At 43.4% G+C, this 18,999-nt stretch overlaps 1 protein-coding gene across 2 annotated transcripts; it reads left to right on the top strand.

Moving 5' to 3' along the window:
* Positions 1 to 780: 780 nt before the first annotated feature.
* LOC310647132 (lysosomal acid glucosylceramidase-like) lies at positions 781 to 18,740 on the top strand. 2 transcript variants are annotated; one of them, XM_083374115.1, is made up of 12 exons: positions 781 to 868; positions 3,606 to 3,845; positions 7,724 to 7,883; positions 8,491 to 8,682; positions 9,190 to 9,336; positions 10,290 to 10,423; positions 10,708 to 10,880; positions 11,705 to 11,942; positions 13,884 to 14,111; positions 14,844 to 15,007; positions 16,099 to 16,224; positions 17,125 to 18,740. In XM_083374115.1, the coding sequence occupies exons 3-12, from the start codon at positions 7,817 to 7,819 to the stop codon at positions 17,225 to 17,227; spliced, it is 1,572 nt and encodes a 523-aa protein (XP_083230241.1). In that variant the 5' UTR covers positions 781 to 868; positions 3,606 to 3,845; positions 7,724 to 7,816; the 3' UTR covers positions 17,228 to 18,740. The 2 variants fall into 2 exon arrangements, with proteins under 2 accessions (XP_083230241.1, XP_083230242.1); XM_083374116.1 differs by lacking the exons at positions 781 to 868; positions 3,606 to 3,845 and adding an exon at positions 4,869 to 5,654.
* The last annotated feature ends 259 nt before the right edge of the window (positions 18,741 to 18,999 follow it).

Here is an 18,999-nt window from a genome sequence, read left to right as displayed (position 1 = left end):
CGGTTGATGTCTGGGCGAGAGCCACAAAAATGTGATTTCTTCCACAGGAGAGTCTTGCGGAGCGTTAGCGTAATTACTGGCCTTTTCAACCACTTTCTCGAACGGGAGTTTTTAAGCTACACCCTCGTTTAAACCGCAAGGACACAAATCACAACCACACACCGTTGGAGGCCACGGAGTCGTTTTGTCAAGCGTCTGAATTTTTATCCCGTGACTCTGGGGATGCTGAAACGGTCGTAAAGTGTGAAAAGCAGTCCTAGGACCCTTTTTCAGTGCCGTTGTGACTTCGAGCGGTCACTAGATGGACTGTTGTAAGAGAGAAGGGGGGGAGGAGGAGGAGAATTAGAAGAAGAAGAAGAATGACAAGAATTACAAGAAGAGTTAGAAGAAGAAGAAGAAGAATAAGAAGAATAATTAGCAGGAGGAGGGGAATTAGAAGAATTACAAGAAGAAGAAGAATTAGAAGAAGAAGAATTAGAAGAAGAATTGGAAGAATTACAAGAAGAAGAATTCAAAGAATAGTTCGGAGGAAGAGGAGGAGGAGAAGTATTACAAGAAGAAGAAGAATTAGAGGAACAGTTAGGAGGAGGAGGAGGAGAATTCGAATTAAAAGAGGAATTAGAAGAGTTAGAAGAAGAAGAATTAGAAGAAGCTTTAGGAGGGGAATAAGGAGAATTAGAAGAAGAATTAGGAGGAGGAGGAGGCTTAACACGCGCGTGTATCTTCCACACCCCCTTTCCAATCTCCTCCTCCTCTTTTCCACCAGCCAGCCCACGTGACCGCCGATCAGCTGATCTCCCTTTTTTTCAAGGGCTTGAGCTGCGGCCTCTTCTTGGGAAGGCGCTAGTCCCTAGGAAATCAGGGCGCGGTAGGTGTGGCGGCGGCGAAGGGGGCGATTAACGATAAGGCAGAAATAGCGGTGGGGAAGATCATCTTAATTACCACAATGCTAGTGGTTTGCGTTGCACTCCTGTGTTAGCCAGGGAGGCTTTCTCTTGCACTAGCGAGCCCCTACTCACTCACTCACTCCTTCCTTCCTTCCTTCCCTCCCCTTCCCCTCTTTCTCCTTCCTTCTTTCTCTCTCTCCCCTATTCTTCCTTCCTTCCGCCCTCCCTCACTTCCCTCCTTCCTTCCCTCTCTCTCCTCCCTTCTTTCTCTCTCTCCTTCATTCTTCCTTCCTTCCTTTCGGCAAGCGAGGCTTCCAGGCTTTGTAAGAAATCATCCAGTTTAGCAGCGGGTCGAAAGGAAAAGAGCGGTTGGGCTCCTCGCTGCCCCCTCCTGGTTGAGCGAAGTATTGCGGATCGCTTCTGATAACAGCTCTCCGTTGGCTGCTGAACGCAGGAAGGGATTTATTTTATTTTTATTATTATTATTATTATTATTATTATTATTATTATTATTATTATTATTATTATTATTATTATTATTATTATTATTATTGTTGTTGTTGTTGTTGTTGTTGTTGTTGTTGTTGTTGTTGTTGTTAATTATTAGTGCTTTTTTTGTAAAAGAAAAAGGTGCCGGAACTCACACATGTCACATAACCCGCCTTGCCTATCCTACAAGGTTCCATCCAAAAAAGGTGCCGGAACTCCGTTCTGAGCGTTCGATGAGAAAAAAAGCCCTGATTATTATTATTATTATTATTATTTTTGGAAAATGTTTATTGCCCCTTTGTAACTCAGGATAGCGAACACAGCAAATACTATTTTTCCCCCACCACGACAACTACCCCTGTGAGGTGGGTTTGGCTGAGCGGGATTGGCCCAAAGTCAGCCAGATGGCTTTCATGCCTAAGGCAGAACTAGAACTCACCGTCACCCGTGGATTGGCCCAAAGTCAGCCAGATGGCTTTCGTGCCTAAGGCAGAACTAGAACTCACCGTCACCCGTGGATTGGCCCAAAGTCAGCCAGATGGCTTTCGTGCCTAAGGCAGAACTAGAACTCACCATCACCCGTGGATTGGCCCAAAGTCAGCCAGATGGCTTTCGTGCCTAAGGCAGAACTAGAACTCGCCGTCACCCGTGGATTGGCCCAAAGTCAGCCAGATGGCTTTCGTGCCTAAGGCAGAACTAGAACTCACCGTCACCCGTGGATTGGCCCAAAGTCAGCCAGATGGCTTTCGTGCCTAAGGCAGAACTAGAACTCACCATCACCCGTGGATTGGCCCAAAGTCAGCCAGATGGCTTTTGTGCCTAAGGCAGAACTAGAACTCGCTGTCACCCGTGGATTGGCCCAAAGTCAGCCAGATGGCTTTCATGCCTAAGGCAGAACTAGAACTCACCGTCTCCTGGTGATTGGCCCAAAGTCACCCCTCCGGCTTTCAGGCCTACCGTAGGACCAAAACTCAACGTCTCCTGGGTTAGTTTGGGTTAGAGCTGAAAGGATGACATTTATTCTGGTTGCTGCGCTTCTGGTGGGCGGCACAGCCAGGCAGGTGTTTAGCTTGGATTTGGCATCTTTGTCCACCTCTTCAGTCTTTCCTAAGGACCTGGGATGGGCAGAGGTGGATCTTTAATAATATTAAAGGTATAATTGCAGGATTTCAGCTGCTTCAAGTCAAGCTGCCTTTTGCAATTGACCGATGGGGATTTTGTCAATGCCAATGGGGTTTGGTTGCTGTTATTGTGGTCTGTCACACAGCCAGCCAGATGTTTAGACTGGATTTGGCATTTTTGTCCTTTGGTCAAGTCCTTCCTGAGGAACTGGGAGAGGCAGATGTTTTTGTTCTTCTTCTTCTTCCTCCTCCTCCTCCTCCTCCTCCTCCTTTCTCTTCCTCCTCCTCCTCCTTCTCCTCAGAAAGTCTTCTCCATTTCATGCAATCAAACTTCCTCTGACCTGCTCCTCCAAAAGTTTGACAGCACCAAGCCACAACTGGTTGCAAAAGAAGAAGATGCCTTACCAGAATCATTTGCTTCTTTCCCAAAGTTGCCTCTTCAGCAAAGCACTGACCCCTTGGTTCCTTCATCCCGACTCAAGAGAGAAAGCTTAATTTTCTTTGCGGCAACTCTTTCTGACCAACTCTTCATTATCCCAGACTGCTTGTGCCAACTCCTGCCCACAGAACAAGGCACGTGGCGTCGTCAAACTTCTGAGGTTGTACACTGTGATGCTACTTCCATCCAGTCATTCAGTACTGACAGCCCAAAACACTGTGGGGAGAAGTCTAGTCCTGCGAGGAGTCCTTCACTTACGTCCACAATGGGGGCCAGAATATCCGTCGCTAAACAAGGCACGCATGAAGTCAGCCGTGCCCAATTTTACGACCTCTATTTTTTTTTTTACCCAAAGGCATTAAGCCAATCACTACGTTACCGCTAGACTTTGAGTTGGCACCACTATTGGGCCCAACATTTCTGTCGCTAAGTGAAATGGTATAGGGTTTCCTGCCTGAGCAGGGGGTTGGACTAGATGACCTACAAGGTCCCTTCCAATGTATTATTGCTGTTGTTATTGTTATTATTGTTGTTGTTGTTATCCCTAAATGAACTGTTGTAAGTTGGGGACGATCTGTAAATCCTCTTCCATGTCAGGCAAGTAGCATTTAATTGATGTGGTATAACCAGTTCAAAAATTTATTTATTTTTTTTTGCTCCTCCCTTTAGGTGAGTGTCAACTTCTACACTGAGCTCCAAAAAGCAACAATTGCATCCTACCTGCCGAGGTGTAAGTGTGTCTGCTGGTAGCAGGAGCTTTTACAAAAGCCAGAAATATTTTTAAAACACCCTTGGCACCACCCAATCCTTGAAGGATAGGAGCGAAATGGCATTAATTTCAGCGGATATCTATATCTATACATATATATTTACTTAACTTCACCCCATGCTTGAATTGATGGGAGACTGGTAAGGCGACATTCCTATTGCTATCTTTCTTAATTAAGTTTTTTCTTTCTTTCTTTTTAATCAAGGATGCTGAAGGCCGTGGTCTCAGCCTGGCTTGATGCTATCGCTTTGCTTTTATAATTTAGCTATGTGATTACACTGATGCGGAGATGTCCTGGCTATTTTTCTGGGTGGGGTTTTCAAAAAATGTTTTTTGCTGAGATTGATTTCGTGTGCGCTGGGGGAAAAAATATATAAATATGGACGGATGATACTCAGCTGGTTTCGAGGCTTAAGGGAGAATTGCCACCCCAGTTTCCCCCATCCTGTGTAGACCAATGCTTTTAATCACTAAATTAATTAAATTTAATTACTAAATCTAATAAAATAAATAAATAAATTGTTCATCTTATTTATATGCCAAATTTTCTTTATAATATAATAATAATAATAATTTTATTTATATATTTTCTTTATGAATGAGAAGGCTTCCTCCGAGCCTTTGGTTACCCGCAGTTTCCTTCTTTCTACGTCAGCATCCGGCCAAAGTGCTGCGTTTATGGCGAACTCGGTTGCCAAATGCTAGCTTACTAACCTAGTTTGTTTTTACCTAGTTTGTAAAGGCGTCGGGCGAGAAACTGGTTGTCCGTGAGTTCTAATACTCCACTGAACACAAAGCCAGCCTTGGGTGGCCTTGAGCCAGCCACTCTCTCTCAGCCCTAGGAAGGAGACAATGGCAAACCATGTCTGAAAAACCTTGCCAAGGAAGTTAGCCCTCAACTTAGCAACCTTTTGTTTAGCGGCGGTTGGAAGTTGAAAAAAAGTGACCTTGTAATAGAATTCGTTTAACAGCTGCAGCGATCCGCTTAACAGCCATGCCAAAAAGGTCGTAAAATCAGGTGTGACCCATTTAGCAAAAGAATTTCTGGATCCAGAAACGGAGAGCTGCCTGTAGTCAGACAAGTTTTTTTTTTCCTGCCAGGACTGGAGAATGTAGGACTAAACCTACATTTAACATTAGCCTACATTTACGCCGTGCGATTGATGGGGGTTTGCGCAAGAGTTAAGAGGATCATTAGCTCGCAAGCTGGATTTGTACCACGCAGTTGAGGAAAACCGTGCTCGGGTGGTTTTATGCTGTGACGTGGGGCACTAGGATTGTGCAAATTTGTGACATTTGACTTCAAAATTGGGAAGGCTTTTTGTGTGTGTGTGTGTGGCTATTCCAGTTGTGTGCTGAGGGCTGAACAATATATTTTTTACTGGAGAATAGAATAGAAATAGAAATAGAAATATAGAAATAGAAATAGAAATAGAAATAATAGAATAGAATAGAATAGAATAGAATAGAATAGAATAGAATAGAATAGAATAGAATAGAATAGAATAGAATAGAAAATGAGCATTTTCCCATTAGTCATTTTGTGTTTTTTGAAGATTAAGAAGAATTCAGTCCCTGCCTGGAAAGAGACAGTCAACTTTTGTGAAAGAAAAAATTAAAAAAAGGTTATCTATGGGGGAAAAATCCCTCTTCTGCTACTGTGCTTATAATCCTATGAGTTGTGTTTTTTTTTTCTTCCCTGTATCATTTCTGGTTAAGAGGATAATTGTGTTAGAACAGGTGAGGCGTGGAAAAAAAAAAGGCTGGAGGATTTAATGAAGGGTATGAAAGATTTCCTACAAAGGTGTTTCAAGATTTGCTTTTAAAACACTGCTTTGGAAATTGGCAAAGGCAAGAAGGATTTTTTTAATATTTTTATTTAACATTTTGGCCAAAAGGAAGGCAGCGGAAAACCCAGCGGATAAAATTGTCAGCGAGAATTAAGACAGGTAATAATGTCCTGAGTTCAAATTTAACCAGCCCCTACTAAGGCTCAAGATGGGGATTTAGACAAGAAGTTCTGGTTTTAAGTTTGATCTTTACATTATTAGATTAGAATTAGATTTGTGATGATTGTTGAACTATTGTGTACTTTTATAAAATACACACCGGTATATTTAAAGAGCACAGTATAATTTTAATAAAACTATATAACAAAGTGTAGAGTAAAATAATGTGTTTTTTTTTAAATCTCTGTTTTTCTGCTTGTTGTCTCCTTTACCTGCTGATCCAGGATATTAAACCAAGTCCTGTTGTTTGGAAAGGCTTAGCTGTTTTTTTTGTGAGTTTTTTTTAAAGATGAAATTCCTTTTAAAATTTTTTAAAAGAATAAGCTAAAGAATTTGAAGAATAAAGCAGAGAGAAGCAGATTGAAAGAAAATACAGGACTTTTTTTTCCCATGGATCACAACAGACAAGACTTTTGTGAAAAGATACGCAAATTCCCACAAATGATGGTAAAAGGAATAGAACAGGCAGGGAAGGCAAAATTAATGACTTGAATGAAAGAAATGTATGATGAAAAAGTTTTATCTCGCTTTGTTTTTCTAACGGGAGACCGTTGTCTGAACTTCCTGCTTAAGAAAAACAAAACGGAATTTCTGTTTTCGGTTTGATAATTAGATTTGTTATGACGGTTGAAATATTGTGAATTTTTATACAAGCACATATGTATATATTTAAACACTATAATGCAATTTTAATGAAACTGTAACAAAATCACCATATGTGCATATTGTAGATTCCTAAGGTCTTTGCTTAAATTCAGATTGAGTAGTTATTTTGTTCTATAGTGTTACATACATTTATTGTATTGTTGTATTTTGTTATGTAACCAAATGGCACATACCCATTGTATATTCCTAAGGTCTATGCTTAAATTTAGAATAAGTGTTTTCTTTTCTTACATTTCTCTTATTGTTTACTGTGCATATTATCTATATGATATTTTTGCTTTAGAGTAAAAGATTCTTTTCTTACATTTTTCTGTCTGCACTGAAGAAAGTCAGAAATCGCTCTGTTTTGTATTTTCGTTCTTTCTTATCACTTTTTAAACTGCCCCCCCTTAGATCCCATTTTCTTTTCTTTTCATTTTTCTCTTTTCTCTTTTTCTTTTGGTTTCTCTTCTCTTTCTTCTTCCCTTCTTTGGTTTATCTTTCTTTCTGTTACTTTCCATTTTACCTTAAAACAATAAAGTTGCTTGAAAATAAATAAAAGGAGTTTTGAACAGGCTGCTCCTGCAGTCTGAAAAAAAAGGAATGGTGACAATAATAATGATAAAGTTGGAAGGGACCTTGGAGGTCATCTAGTCCAACCCCCTGCTCAGGCAGGAAACCCTATCCCGTTTCAGGCAAATGGCTGGCCAGTCTTTTCTTAAAAACTTCCAGTGTTGGAGCATTCAGAGCTTCTGGAGGCAGGTGGTTCCACTGGTTAGTTGTTCTAACTATCAGGAAGTTTCTCCTTAGTTCCAGGTTGCTTCTCTCCTTGACTAGTTTCCATCTGTTGCTTCTTGTCCTGCCTTCAGGTGCTTTGGAGAATAGCTTGACTCCCTCTTCTTTGGGGCAGCCCCTGAGAGATTGGAACACGGCTTATCATGTCACCCCTCGTCCTTCTCTTCATTAACTACACATACCCAATTCCAGCAACCGTTCCCTATATGTTTTAGCCTCCAGTCCCCCAATCATCTTTGTTGCTCTTCTCTTTTACCCTTCCTAGAGTCTCAACATCTTTTTTTACATCGTGGTGACCAAAACTGGATGCAGGATTCCAGGTGTGGCCTTACCAAGGCCTTGTAAAGTGGTATTAACCCTTCACGTGATCTTGATTCTATCCCTCTGTTAATGCAGCCTAGGATTGCATTGGCCTTTTTGGCAGCTGCAGCACGCTGACGTTTGAAACTGCTTGATTAGTCCGTTCCCCAGACATATTTAAGGCTCAGACTAGTAAGTCTGAAGATTGTAAATTTTTAGAGTCACAAACGGGTATCTAGCTATTAAAAATTGGAGTTTCCTTGTTTCAGGCCTTTTTGTAGGTACGAAGAACCATCCGGGGGCGTTTCTCATCTCCTAATTTCCTGATTTTGCAACCCAGTGTGTGAGATTGGGGGGATATTATGGCGTCCGTGGCCAGCCGGCTACTCGCTTTGGTCTCCTTGCTGGCCGTGGCCAAGACAACAACGGGTGAGTTGGGGGAAAATTTCTTTTGCCTTCCTACAAAAATTCTTTGGACCCTGCGTGCGGTTTCATCCGATTTGCTGTAAATCTCCATGGCTGTGGAACTTCCATGTCTAAAGGCAGTCTACCTTTAAACCAAGTCTTTAGCTGTTGTCAAGGGAGGGAGCTGCTAGACCTGTCTTTGTTTGACAACAAGAACACGAGGAGAAGGTGGATCCTTAATTTATGCTAGGACTTCCTGTTTTGAGGTTTTTGCTTTTTTAAAAATTTTAATGAGGATATTATTTTAATGAGGGATGTTATAAGAAGGGATTTCATTAATCCCCTTCACGGTTTAAGATTATCTGGATGAGATAATAAAGAACTGGAATTCAAGTGTAACTGTTGTCTTGTTTCATCCGAATATAAATCGCATGAGCACAGGGATGCTGTAGTGGTTGTAAGTGTGAAAAAAAAAACACGGTCCCACGGCCCCTTTTTCAGTGCCGTTGTGACTCTGAGCGGTCGCTAAAAGGCCTGTCGCAAGTCGAGGACTACCTGTATATTCCTAATGTCTATTCTAAATCTATATATTCTATCGATTTTCGTAAAACTTGTTCTCTTCTTCATTCAGGAAGCCAAGCTTGCATCCGGAAATATTTTGGCGACAACGCTATTGTGTGTGTTTGTAACAGTACGTATTGCGACACGCAAGATCCCGTCTCTCTCCCCCCTTTGGGTCAGTTTGTCATGTACGAAAGCAGCAAGTCCGGGAACCGGCTGGAACGCAGAGAAGGCTATTTTCAGAAACAGGCGACCAAACCAGGTATTTGTCGCACGGAGGTGTCAGGACTACGAATCCCATCTCCCCAGTCCGAGGGGCTGGCAGCTGGGGAAGGAAACGGAGAAACAATCCCACCTCAGAGGATAGATGGGCAGGATTTAATTTAATCAAAATAATAATAATGATGATGATGATGATGATGATGATGATTTCTTGATGTACTATGTCCAAAAACTTTGCAAAATACATCAAGAAATTGCAGCTTCCTGCAATAACTCCAGCAAAGCTACAAAAAACTGCGCTACTCGGAACATCTTACATTTTAAGGAGGTACCTGGTTGATACCTAGGATGCTGGCAGCAACCCGTGTCAACCATCAGTGCCAGTCAATTTGAATGTTCAGTTGACTTGAGTTTCATAAATAAAAGTTATATAATAATAATAATAATCTGCTTCCAGTTGTAATGGTCTTTATTTTATGTATGTATTTCTAAAATGTCTAGGCCACCTCTGTTACCTCAGCATCCTTTGCATCCTTCCTTTTCTTAGATATTCTTCTGATTTTGGAAATGGCCCAGCGGTATCAAAGAATAAAAGGATTTGGGGGCTCCGTCACTGATGCAGCCTCCATCAACATCCTGGCTCTGTCGCCGGGCACCCAGAAAAATCTACTCCGTTCCTACTTCTCGGAGGAAGGTGAGTGTCAGTGCAAGGGGTTTCGTGATTGAGGAGGGGGAGGTGAAAGGGATCTAGAATGACTTCGGTTTAGAAGAAAAGTCAAGGTGGAGGCACGTTGGTGCATTTCAACTCCACTTTTCAGCTGGAGAAATGAACCTAGCTCCGGGAATTTGAGCTGGAAAGATAGACCTAGCTCCGGGAACAATGTGGGAATGTGATTAAGTGAAATTGTTTTCAGCTTCGATCTTCCCATTGGGGAAGATAAAGAGAGGAAACAAATGGGGAGGTAGGAGGGGACAAAAAACAAGACAGGCTGGCTTCTGAAAATTAAAATTCTCAGCATCATTGACGGGGCTGAAAAACAAGTTGCTCGATGATGGATGCATTACAGATAGGATAGATAATTACTTTATTCTATTTATTAACAATGGAAGAATCCAGTCTCCTTCCTTATGGCCTGGATTGGACAAAGTTCATTGCAGGAAGAAGAATGTAAGAGCTCAGATGAGTGGGAGGGAGGGATGGATGGATGGATAGATAGATAGATAGATAGATAGATAGATAGATAGATAGATAGATAGATAGATAGACAGACAGACAGACAGACAGACAGACAGACAGACAGACAGACAGATAGATATGGGATAGAGACACACACAAATAGATTAATGTTGGATGATAGATAAAGATGATAGAGATGAAAGATAGAAAGATAGATCGATCAATAGATAGATAGATAGATAGATAGATAGATAGATAGATAGATAGATAGATAGATAGATAGATAGATATGGGATAGAGATACAGACAAACAGATAAATGTTGGATGATAGATAAAGATGATAGAGATGAAAGATAGATGATAGATAGATAGACAGACAGATAGACAGACACCCCTCCACACACACACACACACACACACACACACACACACACACACACATTGATTGTCTGCCTCCTACGCCCCACAGGGATCGAATACAATCTTCTGCGCATGCCAATGGCGAGTTGTGACTTCTCTGTCCGGCCGTACACGTATGACGATTTTCCGTATGACTACGAGCTGAAGAATTTCAGTCTGGTTGCAGAAGACCTACTAATGAAAGTAAGTTTTAAGTGGGGGGGGGAAGCTGGCAGAGGAAGGGGTGACTCAACGGGGGCCTGGATTTTAGGGGCTTTTGGTGGGGGCTTCCACTGAGAAGAGGACTCAGGAATGGAGGCAGAAGTTGCAACGTAGAGTTTGCATCGCACGATTCTTTTCAAGGGTCTGTGTGTGTTATCTAGCAAATGGGAGATTCCTTTGTCATTTTTCCAAAGAGCGTCTGGAGCTTCCTCCGACCATCGCTGGTCCTTGTTGACCGCCACGCTCCCCACTCCTTCTCCCCACAGATCCCCCTTGTGCATCGGGCCAAGGCTATGTCGAAGAGACCCATCTCCCTTATGGCCAGTCCATGGACCGCTCCAATTTGGATGAAAAGCAACGAGGACTGGAAAGGGAAGGGCTGGCTGAAAGGGCAAGCCGGAGACTCCTTCCACAAAACTTGGGCTGCTTATTTTGTCAGGTAAAACGGGGCAGACAAATGCATTTATTTTGGGGGGGTAAACAGTACCCTCTGCAGGCAGCGAAAGGTATTTCAGCCTGCAAAAGTCAGCCCTTGCGGTTGGCACAAGTGGTACGGAGATCTCCCGTTCTCTGTGTCAAACGTAATTTTTGCCAGTGAAAAATTAGTTTTACAATTAAAAGTTATTTTTCAAAATTAAAAGGTTTTTTTTAAAAAAAACATTTTGTTGTTGTTAGCTGCGAAGTCGTGTCCGACCCCTCGCAACCCCATGGACCACGTTCCTCCAGGCCTTCCTGTCCTCTACCATCTTCTGGAGTCCATTTAAGCTCACGTCTCCTGCTTCAGGGACTCCATCCAGCCACCTCATTCTCCGTCGTCCCCTTCTTCTCTTGCCCTCCATCTTTCCCAGCATTCGGCTCTTCTCCAGTAAAAAACATTAAGAAGTTTTTAAAATGAAAAAAATATTCTTAAAGGTTTTTTTTTAAAAAAAATTGTTTTTTAAATGAAAAAAATAAAATTGAAAAATCTTTCTTAAATTGAAAGATTTTTTACAATGAAAAAATATTTTAAAATTATTTTTTTAAAACAATTAGTTTTTTTAAACTGAAAATTTTTAAAAAAGATTAAAAAAAATAGCATTTAAAATTAAAAAAAAGAATTTTTAAAATGAAAAAATGGTTTTGTTTTTTTTTAAAAGATTTTGGATGGTTTACATCAGAATAGTAAAGTTGGAAGGGAGGTCATCTAGTCCAACCCCGTGCTGACCATAAGATCGTTCTTGCCAGTTTAAATGTGAACAATGGCATCTGTTTCCCTTTGCCAAGGTTTCTTGATGAATACGCCAAGCAGAATTTAACTTTCTGGGCCATCACCGTTCAAAACGAGCCTTCCTCTGGATTTGTGCAAAATTACCCTTTCCAGACTTTGGGGTTCACCGCAGAATCGCAACGTGACTTCATTGCTCTGGATCTCGGCCCTGCCCTGGCCCAAAGTTCGCACAAAAAAATTCGTCTGATTACTCTAGATGACAACCGGATCCATCTTCCTAAATGGGCAAAAGTGGTGAGTGGGGGGCTTAAAATTTCAAAATTAGATCTAAAAAGAAGGGTACAGTCCCTCACCCTTCTGGGTTTCCATCCCTTCTTCATTTTCGTTTAACTACATGTGTGTTTGCATATATGTATATGTATATGCATATGTATATGTATATATAAATTATTCAAATTGCTAATAAAGAATTTGGGAGGCTGATATGGCCATTTCGAACTTATTTTGTTCTCATCAGTCAGTCATATCCTTTATTTGAGATTCGAACCTGGGCTAATTATATATTAGGCAGCTTTTTTAACCCCTAGGCCACAGGCTCTTTCTTTATTAGCTAGGAAGCAAGGGAGATATATGTGTTAAGTATTTGTCAAGTCTTTTTGAATACCTTGCTAGTTAAATCTTCTTTCCTGTTTCAGCCTAGCCCAAGGCTATCCGCAGGCTATAGTCACAACTTACGACAGTTCATTTGTGTAAATTATTCAAATTGCTATGTGTGTGTGTGTGTGTGTTTGTGTTTGTATATGTGAGATGGTCTCACGAGACCGATGGTTCGTTAAGGTGCTTCCAAGTAAAAGGCAGCACACAGGGATGCAATCAGACAAAGCTTTATTTAACGATAAAGTAAATGGAAAGAGTTCCCTGGCATGGAGGCATCCATGCCTGGGTTGAGCTCATGGATCAGCAAGCAAGCAAGCAGAAGAGAGAACAAAGAGAGCAGAGAGAGAGAGAGAGCAAGTGCGCAGCCCCTGAGCAGAGGTTTTTATGGGGGGCCTCAGCCCCTCCCTTACCAATTAACTCTCTCCAATGGGGCTGCAGGGGCCGGGGACCCCTGACCCACCAGTGGGAGCAAAGAAGCCTCTTTGCTCCCATCTGATGACCTTTTTGGGGAACTGCCATGGCTGGCACAAAACATCTAACAGTGTATGTGTATGTATGTATGTATATATATATATATCGGCGTATTCGGGTCTTTTCCTGTGTAGGATTGAGGGTGTCTTGGTGACGTTTCGACGAGGTCCCACTCGTCATCTTCAGGCTGGTGTCTTCGGCTTCGTGCTTCGAAGACACCAGCCTGAAGATAATGATAATAATAAGTTGGAAGGGACCTTGGAGGTCATCTAGTCTAACCCCCTGCTCAGGCAGGAAACCCTATACCATTTCAGGCAAATGGCTGTCCAGTCTCTTCTTAAAAACCTCCAGTGTTTTTAAGATGACGAGTGGGACCTCGTCGAAACGTCACCAAGACACCCTCAATCCTACACGGGAAAAGACCCGAATACACGAAGACTTACATACCTATACCCATGAAAATCTACAAAAACCAATATATATATATATCAGCTGACTCAGGAATTCTGGGAGTTGAAGTCCATGAGTCATAAAAGAGCCGAGGTTGCCTACCTTGTCTCTAGACCATAAGAATTTCAGAACAGGTACGCTATGTTCTAGTTTAATTTTATTGGCACATTTCCTTGACGCTTTCATTTTTAAAGATTATCCGGCAACGGCTTCTTTCGGCTAAGGTTCTAGGTCACAATAGGGAAGGTGATGTTTTGGGGATTGCTTGGTGGTCTCCTGTCCAACATCCAATGGGCCTTAGGTTTTCAAGCTTTGTGAGCTTTTCAAACAGATTCCACCTTGACAAGTGGAAGATGGAGGGACTTCAAGTCCTAGAATTCCTCAGCTGCTATGCTAGCTGGGGAATTCTGGGAGTTGAAGTCCACCTGTCTTAAAGCACGCTGGCTGGGGAATTCTGGGAGTTGAAGTTCAACCAACTTGCCAAGGTTGAAGAACACTGAAGCTGGATAGTCTCCTAAGTGGGTGGATGGAGTGACTCCTGCAGGCAGGTCTCCAGGACCTAGACTAGATGGCCTCTCCGTAGCCTCCTGACTCTGATGCTGCAAAGTCAACCAACCTCAGTTGGGGCTTTCCAGCTGTGTGCTTTTTCCTCTCCAGGTGTTGGGCGGCAATAGTCAAGCCTATCGCTACGTTCACGGCATCGGCCTCCACTGGTACATGGACTTCATCACCCCCATCAAGGACACGGTAGAAGCCACCCACCATCTCTTCCCCGACTACTTCCTGATTGCCACCGAAGCCTGTGCCGGCTCTTACTTTTGGGAGCAGGATGTTATCCTTGGCTCCTGGGACCGAGGGGAGGACTACAGCCATAGCATCCTGGAGGTGCGACAACGGACACGGACACGGGCGTTAAGCTGATGAAGAAGGGCAGGGAGGAAAGAGACGGGGAGGGGAGGGAGGGAGGGGGAAACGAAAGGAGAGAGAGAGAGGGAAGGCAAGGAAGGGAGAGAGAGAGGGAGGGAGGGAGGGAGGAAGGCAAGGAGAGGGAGGGAAGGCAAGGAAGGAGAGGGAAGGAAGGGAGGAAGGAAAGGAAAGGAGAGGGAAGGAAAGAAAGAAAGAAAGGAAGGAAGAAGGGAGAAAGGAAGAGAAAAGAAAGGAAGGAAGGAAAGGCAAGGAAGGAGAAAAGGATGAGAGAGGCAGTGGGGGACGAGAAGGGATGGAAGGGACAATGGAAAGAAGGAAGAGCAGAAGGAAAAGGAAGAGGGGATGGAGGGAGGGAGGAGAGAAAAAGGAGACAGGCGATGGGTGGGAAAGAAGGGAAGGAGCAGAGAACAATGGAAGAAAGAAAGGGAAAGAGAAGAGATGAGGGGAAGGAGGGAGGAAAAGAGGGAGGAACGAGAATTGTAAGGGAAGGGGAAAAGAAGGGAGGAGGGGGAGGGAGGGAGAGAAAGAAGGAGGAAGGAAGGACTGTAGGGGAAAGGGGAAGAAAGTAAGGAGGGAGGGAGTGGGCGAAAGAAGAGAGAGGAAGGAACAGAAGTAAACTGATAAGGCTTGGCCTGCCCTTCCCCCTCCTCCTCCTCAGAGACCCGGATTCCTTCCCTCTCTCCCCTCCAGAACCTGAATCACCACGTCGTCGGTTGGATCGACTGGAACCTGGCCCTGGATTTACAAGGGGGACCCAACTGGGTGAAGAACTTTGTGGATAGTCCGATCATTGTCGACTTCATTGGCGACACTTTCTTCAAGCAGCCCATGTTCTACCACTTGGGCCACTTCAGGTGTAGTCACTGGGCAGGGGTGGGGACTCGTGGCCCTTGAGCCCCAAAAGGAGTGACCTCCGGGGGGTTAGGCATAAGCAATGAAGCTTCAGAGAAGCTTCTCTTCTTGGTTCTGTAGAAGACCACCAAGGGGGAAAAGGCAACAACAGGAGAGCCGTCTCCACCTCATGACAACTCGGTCTCAGTTTGGTGAAATCCAGGGTGGATGAAATGATGGGGCGGAAAGGAGCCTCTTTAAGCATTCGGGGGGGGGGGTTGGTTTACTTTAGGGGGTCTGTTAGGTTTAAGTCCACCCTCAAGCGTAGATGCTCAATGGAATTTTAAGGTCAATCGGCTAACCTGAAGCCCAGCCAGTCAACCTTACGATCAACCAGCTGACCTTAAGCTCAACTGGCCATCTAAGCTCAGCCATCTAACCATAAACTCAACTGACTAACCTTGGGCCCAACTAGCCAACCTTAAGCTCAACCAGCCCACCTTAGGCCTGATCCAGCTGACCTTGTTCAACTTACTAACCTTAATTGGCCAACCTTAAGCTCAACCAAATAACCTTAAGTTCAACCGATCAACCTTACGCTCCACCGATTAACTTTAAGCACAATCAACTAAGCTCTATGAGCCGATCTTAAGTTCAACTAGCCAAGCTTAAGGTCAGCCAACTAGCCTTAAACTCAATGGGTCAACCTTAAATTCAACCGGCCAACTTTAAACTCAGCCAATTAATCTTAAACTCAACCAGTCCACCTTAAGCCTGATCCAGCTGACCTTGTTCAACTTACTAACCTTAATTGGCCAACCTTAAGCTCAACCAAATAACTTAAGTTCAACCGATCAACCTTACGCTCCACCGATTAACCTTAAGCACAATCAAATAAGCTCAATGAGCCAATCTTAAGTTCAACTAGCCAAGTTTAAGGTCAGCCAACTAGCCTTAAACGCAATGGGTCAACCTTAAATTCAACCGGCCAACTTTAAACTCAGCCAATTAATCTTAAGCTCAACCAGCCAACCTTAAGCTCAGGATTTCCAAACCAGGGTAGATCCTTGCAGTGGGATCTCTCCATCATGGCCTCCTTTTTCTCTCCTCTTAGCAAGTTCATCCCTGAAGGATCTCAGCGTGTTGGGCTGACGGTGGTTCAACATTACTTTAGTTGCAACCTGGAACATGTTGCGGTGCTTCGCCCCGATGGGTCGGCAGTGGTGGTGGTCCTTAACCGGTGAGTGTCGGTATTCTGAAGGTCGATGCTTTCAAAAAGCCAAGTTTCTAGTTCTCAAAAAGGCTTTTTTTTTCCTCGTCAAACACCTTCCCTTCCAACGCAGGCTATCCAAGGCTCACACCACAAAGTTAGCATGTCGCGTGAACCAAAAAAGAAAAAAATGTCTGCCGTCTTGATTTGTGTGTGATAACTTCTCGCCATGACTGTGTTGACTGCCGGGGGCGGCATATAAATTTAATAAATACTCGAATAAAACGGAGCACAGCAGTAAAAAAAAATGTGCCCATTTCAGTGATCTGAATCTGGCTTTAGTTTTTCACACTAGACTGAGTGTCAAAGCCTCTTTAGACATCCCGCAGGAATTTGTAACAGAGAAACGTTGCGATGAGTATGTTTATTTTATTTATTTTATTTTAATTCCATTTATATCCCGCCCTTCTCCGAAGACTCAGGGCGGCTTACAAGCTTAGCAGTAGCCTTCATTCTATGTATATGCCTGCTTGTTAGGGCTTTCACACACACCCCCAAGCGGCATTATTACAAAGTCAGCTTAATTGCCCCCAACAATCTGGGTCTTCATTTTACCTACCTGGGAAGGATGGAAGGCTGAGTCAACCTTGAGCCTGGTGGGACTCGAACCTGCACTAATTGCAGGCAGCTGGTGTTACTTAAGGAGGCATTAGCCCACTGCTCCACCAAGGCTAGTTGAACGTACAAGGGAAACAAAAACAAAAAAAGTTACAGTTGTGGGTCTGTTTCTCCACCGCTTTGTGATTGTGTTTCTGCTTCTGTTTCTTCTCTCTTTCCCCTTTTCTTATTCTTTCCCTCTTTTTTTTGCTCCTCTCTTCTTTTTTCTGCCTTTTCCTCCTTCCCTTCTTTTTCCTCCTTTGTTCTCCACAGGTCTTCGTTCAACCTCACCTTTGGAATTTCTGACGCGGTCGGTGTTATTTTAACCCAAATCCCTGCCAACTCCATCCAGACGTATCTCTGGCGGCGCCAGTAAAGAACGAGCGGCGCGCTGGGTGCCAGTTGGGAGAAAAAGTCATCGATCCGGATAGTTTACTAACCTTCTTGGGAGCTGAGATGGTGGTTCAGCCCAACGGATGATGTTCTTCTAGGAGATAAACTGTTGTGATTCAGGGTCAGCCTGTGGGTTCGGCAGTTGGGTCGGACGACTCAGAGGAGGAGGGGGGTGTTGAAGACCTTGCTGAGGGGGTTGAAGAACTTGCTGATGAGAGCCCTCAGCCAGGCCCCTCCCACTTGGTCACCACGGAGACCCAGCTGTGTGAGCCTGACAGCGTGGATGAAGATGACCCACAGCTGGCCCTGTTCAAGGAGGCCCGACGCAGGAGGCAGTCAATTAGGAGTAAACAGAGGAAGGCAATGGGGCTCCTCGGAAGGAGGCAGAGAGAGGCCACGCCCTGAACTCTATATAAGGGGAATGTGTGGGAGGGCTGGTTTGCTGAAGGCAACCGCTTGGATAGTTCATGTTTCTTAAAGCTCCTGTTTCTTGGTTTGTCTTGTTCCGTTTGTTTTTGTGGTAATAAATTTGGCAGGCGTAATTCCAACCTCTTGCCTTCTTGTAAAAGGGGTTGTCCCTGCCTTTTCTGCAGGGCCGGTAGCAGGCTGGTACAGAACATAAACCTTGACAGTGACCGAAGAAGCAGAGATTTGATGTTTTCTGGGATCAACAAGACCATGATTCCCAGAAGGCCTGCCAGTACATCAGTCATGGCTAAAATTTACTGAAGCCAAGGAGTTCCTTCCAATTTTCTGGCTGGGAATTCCTTGACGAGACTGTTGGCCTTAATGCTATGTGGCCCTAAGGAAAAGAAGGACTTGGGGTGACATGATAGCTGGATTCCAGTATTTGAGGGGCTGCCCCAAACAAGGGGGGGGAACCACCTCTTCTCCAAAGCATCTGAAGGCAGGAGAAGAAGCAACAACGTTTGAATGAAATCATTTATTATCCCTCCCGATTGTTTCTCATTCACCCCTCCCTGTTTTCTAGAAGGAAATATGAAAATAGGAAAACCAGTTTTGGAGATGAATTTATGAGAATTAAATGGCCATTGTTCGTGTGTGTGTGTGGCCAAGTTTTATTTTTGTTTTTTTTAACATACACTCAAAATTTGAGGCTGCGCCTGAAAACCAGACTGGAGACTCGAAAGAAATCATGATAAACGCATTTTGTGTGATTTAAAAGGACAATTCATCCTTAAAGGCTGTGCCCGTTAATCTGCTTTTTTAATACAGTGAAATTTGAAGCTGCTTCTGGAACGTGGCTGGCCATTGAAAAAAAGCAATGGCAAATTCGTTCTGTTTTGTTAAAAGGCAAGCCCCACGTACTTCACCCTATATAATAATTATGTTAAATTATGTTGCTTGGTTATGTCTTTTTAATATACTGAAATTTGGACCGCTTCTGATACAAGGCTGGGACTTTTGAGCGAGACAACTGTAAATTAATCCCGTGTTGTTAAAAAAAAAATAGACAGCCAAACCTAATAAATATGTAGTTGTGTTCATTAATTGTCCTTAATTTGGTTCAATTGGAGAAAATAGTTACCTTTTCTCTCTCTCTCTCTCTCTCTCTTAACTTTTGCTGTCACTTTTCCTGTTGAATTTACAGAAGCGAACTCAACCTATAAAAATTCCAAGAAATTTCAATGTCCAGTTTGCAAAAGGCAGTTTTAAAAATCAGAGGGATAATTTTTTTTTACAAAATCACCGGAAGCTGATGTCACTTGAGTGTTTTGCATTTAGCATCAAACA

Source organism: Vipera ursinii (genome assembly GCF_947247035.1).
Source record: "Vipera ursinii genome assembly, chromosome: 15".
In the NCBI taxonomy this organism is placed as follows: Eukaryota; Metazoa; Chordata; class Lepidosauria; order Squamata; family Viperidae; genus Vipera; species Vipera ursinii.
Note: the sequence above shows the minus strand (reverse complement) of the source record. Positions and strands in the feature narration are given on the sequence as shown.

What these genes read in the sequence shown, in the direction of transcription:
- LOC310647132 (XM_083374115.1), top strand. Translation starts at nt 7,817, where the DNA reads ATGGCGTCCGTGGCCAGCCGGCTACTCGCTTTGGTCTCCTTGCTGGCC. An exon ending in CGTGGCCAAGACAACAACGG is followed by an intron (nt 7,884 to 8,490) that starts GTGAGTTGGGGG and finishes TTCTTCATTCAG; the next exon opens with GAAGCCAAGCTTGCATCCGG. An exon ending in ACAGCCATAGCATCCTGGAG is followed by an intron (nt 14,112 to 14,843) that starts GTGCGACAACGG and finishes TCTCCCCTCCAG; the next exon opens with AACCTGAATCACCACGTCGT.